This window comes from Pygoscelis adeliae, unplaced genomic scaffold (genome assembly GCF_000699105.1).
Source record: "Pygoscelis adeliae isolate BGI_AS28 unplaced genomic scaffold, ASM69910v1 Scaffold427, whole genome shotgun sequence".
Classification (NCBI taxonomy): Eukaryota; Metazoa; Chordata; class Aves; order Sphenisciformes; family Spheniscidae; genus Pygoscelis; species Pygoscelis adeliae.
In genome coordinates, this window is record NW_008825214.1 from 1,668,348 (window position 1) to 1,675,392 (window position 7,045).

The following is a 7,045-nucleotide window of genomic DNA, read 5'->3' on the forward strand; positions in this document are numbered from 1 at the left end:
ATCAATCCAGGCTGGGGGATGAAGGGATTGAGAGCAGCCCTGCCAAGAAGGACTTGGGGGTGCTGGTGGATGAAAAGCTGGACATGAGCCAGCAATGTGTGCTCGCAGCCCAGAAGGCCAATCGTATCCTGGGCTGCATGAAAAGAAGCGTGACCAGCAGGTCGAGGGAGGTGATTCTGCCCCTCTGCTCTGCTCTGCTGAGACCCCACCTGGAGCACTCTGGAGCCCTCAGCACAGGAAAGACACGGACCTGTTGGAGCAGGCCCAGAAGAGGGCCACAAAAATGATCAGGGGGATGAAACACCTCCCCTATGAAGAAAGGCTGAGAGAGTTGGGGTTGTTCCGCCTAGAGAAGAGAAGGCTTTGGGGAGACCTTATTGCAGCCTACCAGTACTTAAAGGGGGCTTATAAGAAAGATGGGGGCAAACTTTTTAGCAGGGCCTGTTGCGACAGGACAAGGGGGAATGGCTTTAAACTAAAGGGGCGTAGATTTAGACTAGATCTAAGGAAGGAATTTTCTACACTGAGGGTGGTGAAGCACTGGAACAGGTTGCCCAGAGAGGTGGTGGATGCCCCATCCCTGGAAACATTCAAGGTCAGGTTGGACAGGACTCTGAGCAACCTGATCTAGTTGAAGATGTCCCTGCCCATGGCAGGGGGGTTGGACTAGATGACCTTTAGAAGTCCTTTCCAACCCAAACTATTCTATGATCCTATGATAAGTGTTTTACCTGGAAAGTAATAATTAAGAACACACTCACTTTTTCCAAGTGCAATCCTCCTCTCCAAGTTTACCCATGTCCTGTACTAACTACTGCCTTTGAAATGAAGTGTTTACATGTATTTGCTTGTTCTAAAAGCACAAAGACCTCCGTGAGTATTGTCTCTTAAACGTAGCTCACATACCCCGTGCAGGAAGACACTGAGCAAATTGTTTAATAGCCGTATCTGCCTGTGAGCCAGGCCAACTTCTGCCATTCACATAAACTGCTACTGAAGCCGTGCCCTGTATGGGCTCCTAGCACAAACATGCTACACTGCAATCAGCACTGCCCAAAGCCAGCATGTGCAGCAATATGAGTCACCTTGCTTCAATAGGGATTCATCTGGTGCAATTGCAATACAGCTGGGAGCAAAGTTTTCAGGAGAGAAACACTCATTAGGATGACAAAGTTTAGGAGTATTATAGCACTGAAACTTTCCACAGCCTCTGGAGTGCATAACTTGTCATTACTGGAGGCAACATTTAGTCTTCACAAAGGCTTACAAGGAGTACTACTACTCAGCATAAAGGTGAAGGGTCATCTTTATTTAGTGGGATTTTAAAACATATTAAATGCCTTGTCACAAAGCAGAAAGAGTACACAGGAAAATTCTACTGAAGAACTTGTGAACAATTTCCAGATACTTTGCTTAGTTATTGAGATAACTTAGTGCTGGCCTGTCAGATAGGGATTTTCTTGCCCCACTTTGGATTTAGTCACATTCAGAAAAAAGAAAACATCCACGAACATTCTCAAGGAAACATTCAGAAGGATGAGTTGGCTCTGAAACTCTCAATATTTTTCGCCCAGTACCAAATCAGTAGGGTGCCAATTCTAGCCCACCTTTGGCTTCTTCAGGTATAACATAACAAGAAAGCTTGAATGCCCATTCTGAAAATTTCAAATTCACTGAGCAATGGTATTTTGAAGCTTCCTTGTCTTTTTAGCATTGGCTTGGACATCAGTTTTCTTGTGCATTTATTAACAAGTGCAAAAAGTTAAAAGGTTGCTCTTCTAAAGCACTCCTCCCTTACCTGACAGTCCTCCCGCTACTCTTCCAGCAGCTGCAAACAAAAGGGTCCTTCTGTAATACTACAACAGCTACCTATTCTCTTCTGCAGTGCTATGACGGCTAAGAGCCCACTTTCTTCTTCGATGTCTAGTATTTTACATACCTGAAAATAATTTGTCAATAATTTTCTCTATAAAGTACTTCATACCTGTCAGAAAGAGACTACTGACTGAACTTTCCAGAGAACCTAAGCTTCTCACACAGCTCCAGGATGAGCTTTCAAAACACTACCCAGGTTACATGCTTTTGAAATACCCCTCAGATTTGCTCAGCCTATTGGAGGGAATCCTCTATTTTCCTTTCTTTACCAATGCATCCAAGTCTGGATATTTGTAACCCATGGACCTGGCAAATTTGTCCTAGATATCTAGTAGATGTTACAAGTCATTTTAATGCTGGCATGTCAGGCTTCAGTGTTCTTCATTAAGGAGAGCCACAAGTGCTATTGATTCAGGAAGACAGTATTTCAATGGTTTGTATTTAATATTTTCAATGAACCCACAAGAGGTAGAAATTAAATTTTAAAAGGCTACACTCTTCTGTTGAGGCCAATCTGCTAGAGATGATACACCAGCCATAGCTGATGTACACTCAGCTTCTAGACAATCTCTTTGACTAATTCAAGAATACTGTTGATTTTGAGGAAGTGGCATGCAATTCTTAAACAATTAGATAATTACCTTCATACAGATTAAAATCTGACGGAAGAAGAACAGAAGGCAAACTCAAAACAGAATGGGCCAGAAGATGGGGGGAGTACAGTATGCAGTAAGAGACTCAAGAGAGGGGCCCCAGTTTCCAGAACATACCAATTGCCTGCCCATGAAAAAACACCTTCCACAACAGAAGCCACAGAGAGTAGGGGCTTGGGGGCAGGCAAAGAAACAGGACTGGAGGAACTAACACAATCAAAACATAACCATGTGTCAATTTTTAACAGTATCATCACCACTGGCTACACCATCTCAAACACAGATTTGGGCAGATTGGTTCTATTCTTCAGCGTGTATCTGGAAGACTGAAGGTACTCATGCTTCCATACTTCTGTGAAATATTTTGAGACCTGTACTGTAAACAATAATAATTATTTTCAGCTTCGCTTTTAATCGGGGAAGTGGTAAGAGCACTGAAGAAAGGGTTTCAAAGTCTTAAATGCAATGGTAAAGTTATAACATACAACAGACTGAAAATTCTGTCTTAATTCATTGTCGCATAATTAGATGTTGCAGCTTTAAACCGTATGAATGACGACATATCACTAGATTTATTGCAACACTGACAGAACAAGATAAAGCTGAAATTTGCTATTGTTTTACTTACACTGCCTTATGTTTAAGCTGCCACAGCTATGCTAGATTTGTTATTGAAACAGGTATGGTTTAACTTCTGTGATTCTCTGTTTGCCTAGATAAGTCACTTTAAGAAGTGGCTTTTGGCACTGTGCCGTAGACACCAAGTCCAAGTAAATCCTTATTACACAGATCACTGACCTGAATCTACCAATACTCTTACAATCTTGCCTGTCAATCCAGCTGTCAGGCAAGCTCATTAAGTCCCAGGCATGAAGCATCCACAATTTTAGTTGAGAAAAAGAGTCACACAGCTTTCAAAACGGCCATTTAAAAACTTCTACCATTACCTTTCCTCAAAAACAATGAAGAACTATTTCTGTTTCTCTGAGACTTGATACCAAAATCAAAACTATGTTCCTTTAAGGTAGGGGGAAAAAGAGCCACGTACAAAAGGCAACTTAACCAGCTGACTCCTACTTCTTAAACACATTAAACCAATTAATTTGTGCAATGGTTTGTTTTTTAAAAACAGTTTCAAGTTTTGCCCTGTTGCATTTCAATTTTTAACTGTAAATTTAAGCCAGATTTAAACAACTAAGTCTTATATTACAACCTTATGAACACATTACCTGTAACATAATAACTTTTAATATCAAAACATTCTCACAATAGTATTGTCAAATAAAAATCACCACACTGATTTTTATGCAGCTATGACACCACTAGGTTTGCCACTTGTCAGAGATTTAAAATGTTTAAATAGATATTTCCTTCATGAACTTGAGCCTCAGAAAACTTAACTTGAAAGTTTTACAAACCCATCTTGTATTCTGTATGTATTAGAGAAACCATAATTAAAAAAGCATGTGTTCTGACTGTGGATTTTTTTATTTTAGATGACAGAGCTGGATTACCAGCTCTGCATGCAGTTTGATAATCCACAGCTACATCAGGATGTAGCAGTACACATTAGTTGTTCCTTTTATTAATGGAAAGGCAGAAACTAGATTTGGTTGGGGAAGTTGTTTGTTTAAATACTCTCCTTTTTTTGGGAAGAGGCTTCCTTCAGCAACTCAAAAAGCCTGTAGACAAGGACTAAAAATGCAGCTTCCTGGGTCTAACTTTGTTTTGTACCTCAAAAGCGAAATAAAACAAAACCCAGCCTAATGAGGTGGCAAGCCCAGAAGTCACAAGAGTTAGCAGGAAGTTACTACAGCACCAAAACAATGGAAAAGATGGACTTACACAAAATTTATTATTCCTACCTTCCAAATACTTAGAGACTTTCTCCATTCGAACTGCCATATGATAAAGAGAATGAACAGAAAGAGGCAACATTTAGCTTTAAAACCATTTACAGAAAACAAGCCCAAAAAAAAAATCTGGAGTTGTGATTATTAGCAGCATAAAGGAAGTTATTTGTCCGAACCTGAGGTTAGGTCAGATCCTCTGTTCTTTTTATCTTCTACTATTTCATAGAAGGGGCCTATTACTTGTAGCAATTCTTCAACTTTGTCCGTCATTGGCATAGTCTCAAGAATCTGCACAAGTCCAAAATATGAAGCATCTTATGAAACAGCATTTCAATGATTCATTCATTTCAACTGATTTTAGAAACTGCTGGTCATTGTAAAACTCAGTAACATTTCACTAAGTCACTTAACACGTTATTTTGATTTTTTTACTTTAGTTTTATGTTGTTTTCCTTTAATTAAAAAAATAATTTACCAAACAAGAATCTTAACTAGCTGGTGAAGAGGAGATGGGAGAGCTAATGCATTTGCCAATACTAGACAGCCTCAGCACAGTATTAGTAGACCTTGGAATCCATTATTTCAGCAATTTCAAACTAAACCAACTCAAAGTTCAACAGGCTGCTGTTGTCTGATGAAATTTATTTTATAGACAAGTCTTCCCACAGAGAAAATGAAACTGAAAGACTTTTTTTCTTAGAGGACTCTTCCTATCTGTCAAACCCTGCCATCTTCAATGGAATGTAAGGAGCAGATCAAAAGTGCCCTACTGGGTCCATCTAAACCCAAACAACAAAATGGACAGAATACAGCAAAACCGGGACAGTACAAAGACATACTTAGAAGAGCAGCAAACTAGAACCAAGTTCTGCTCTTGAAGTCATTTGGAGCTCTTCCTTTGATTAAAATTTCTTCATTTTAAGTTACAAAACCAATACCTCTGATCATCTGATAGGAATGCAAAATCTTAAATCTAAGATAGATTAAAACAGAAGAGATTCAATAATTTAATATTATTTTTAAAGCATACAATATTATTGTCCAATTCTAGTTTAAGTCCTTTCAATCAAGCTTGTTGCTGATAGGATGAAAGAGGAGCAAAGCTCTTTTTGTTATTTTTTAAAAGAGGCAATAGCTACAGGAGAAGACTCAGGTAGAAGCAAACTAACAGCTACAGTACACCTCCTCCTCCAGAAGAGCACCAAGAAAGCAACAGATAGAGGTACAAGTTGCCACAGAACGTGCTGCTCAAAAGCACCAAGCGCGTCACTAAGCAGTAGAAGCAAAAGCTACAGCATTACTTCACAAAGCAGGAGCTCCAGGCAGGCTAGCAGGTAACAAGTCAACACTTGCAAACCAATCAAGGATACCAAGAGACAACGATCCTATCAAACTGCAGTTTCATTGCCACTTTTCTGATTTATTCAGTGTATATCATTCATTCCATATTCATTAGAGGGAAATGCTCAGTGTTCAGATACAGAGCTGGATATGAACCAGAGACAGGACAGTTTTGTGATTTTTTTTACTTTTTTTTTTAGCTTCAATAGCATTGAGAGAAACAAGAAACCTATTCTAGAATAACACTTGTATTTGCTATGTATTTACTTCTATAGTCTGCACTGTAAACTGTTTCATACGTGCATTTCTATGATGTCTGCACATAACTGCTCTTCATCTACTCTAAACAGACTTCAGCATACTCTGCAACTTGGAGCAATTCTTAGAATCTTACCGCACTGTTTCTGTTAAAGTAAGAGTTTTGTAACTGCTAGCTTTTAGGTGAGCAAAAAAAGAGCAAATACTTCCACAAACAAAATCAATTGCTTACTTATATAGCCACTAGGCATAATATGCAATCTTAAAATTTGAAAGTACAAAATAAGTTATTATATATCCTGAATTACTGTTTTCTTTGGATGTCAGACAATTCATATATGAACTCTTGTTTTAAATTAGAAACACCATATAGTATTAACACTTCTTTATGCTAAGATATGACTCATTTCTAATATATAACAAAACAATGTGTCTGAAGTGTAAATAATTAAACAGTATTGCAATATAAAATTTCAGAAATGCTACTTGGAAGATAAATTAACCTTAAACAAAGTGCACCTTAGCTCAGATTCATCTTAGCTAGGACTAAGACATGTTTGGTCATCTCCCACCAGCACCTCAGAACCTCACCCAGACACATTCCTCAACAGCTGCTATTTTCAGGGCTACCACATGAAGGGAAAAGAACACCAAACAAGTTTACAATAAAAGTATCTTGTGACAGGGTCATCTGATGCATATATAGCCCAAACACAATGTGCAAATGCTAGGGACAGGGGGGGAATATGGCAATCTTATACACCCTTAAAACACAGTCCTGTGATATCAGTATACAGGTGGGTTTTTTGCCCCCTTAGACATGGATACCTATGCAGCAACAGCGGGATGCCCACAGTAATACCACAAGGATTAGTGCAGTATGTGCTGATAGAACAACCCAGTGGATCCATTTGAAATGCACTTGCACTGACATTTCAAGTAGAATCAATCGGGTTGGAAAAGCTGAAGCTAGTATTTCAAATGTGAGCGCTGAAACAGCACCAAAGCAGGGTAAACACACTCCCCAGTTTCAAAGCTGAGCGAGGCAAGAAGTCATTTGCTCTC

General features: G+C 39.1%; 1 protein-coding gene across 2 annotated transcripts in view; it reads right to left on the reverse strand.

Moving 5' to 3' along the window:
- Positions 1-7,045, reverse strand: part of ACBD5 (acyl-CoA binding domain containing 5) — a 32,726-nt gene that overhangs the window by 22,637 nt on the left and 3,044 nt on the right. Inside the window, exons 3-4 of one of the 2 annotated variants that reach the window (XM_009329115.1) lie at positions 4,558-4,669; positions 4,394-4,426 (exon numbers count right to left, since the gene is read on the reverse strand). In XM_009329115.1, coding sequence (XP_009327390.1) covers positions 4,394-4,426; positions 4,558-4,669 — 145 coding nt within the window. The remainder of the gene's footprint in view (positions 1-4,393; positions 4,427-4,557; positions 4,670-7,045) is intronic. The other variant, XM_009329116.1, reaches the window with a different exon arrangement.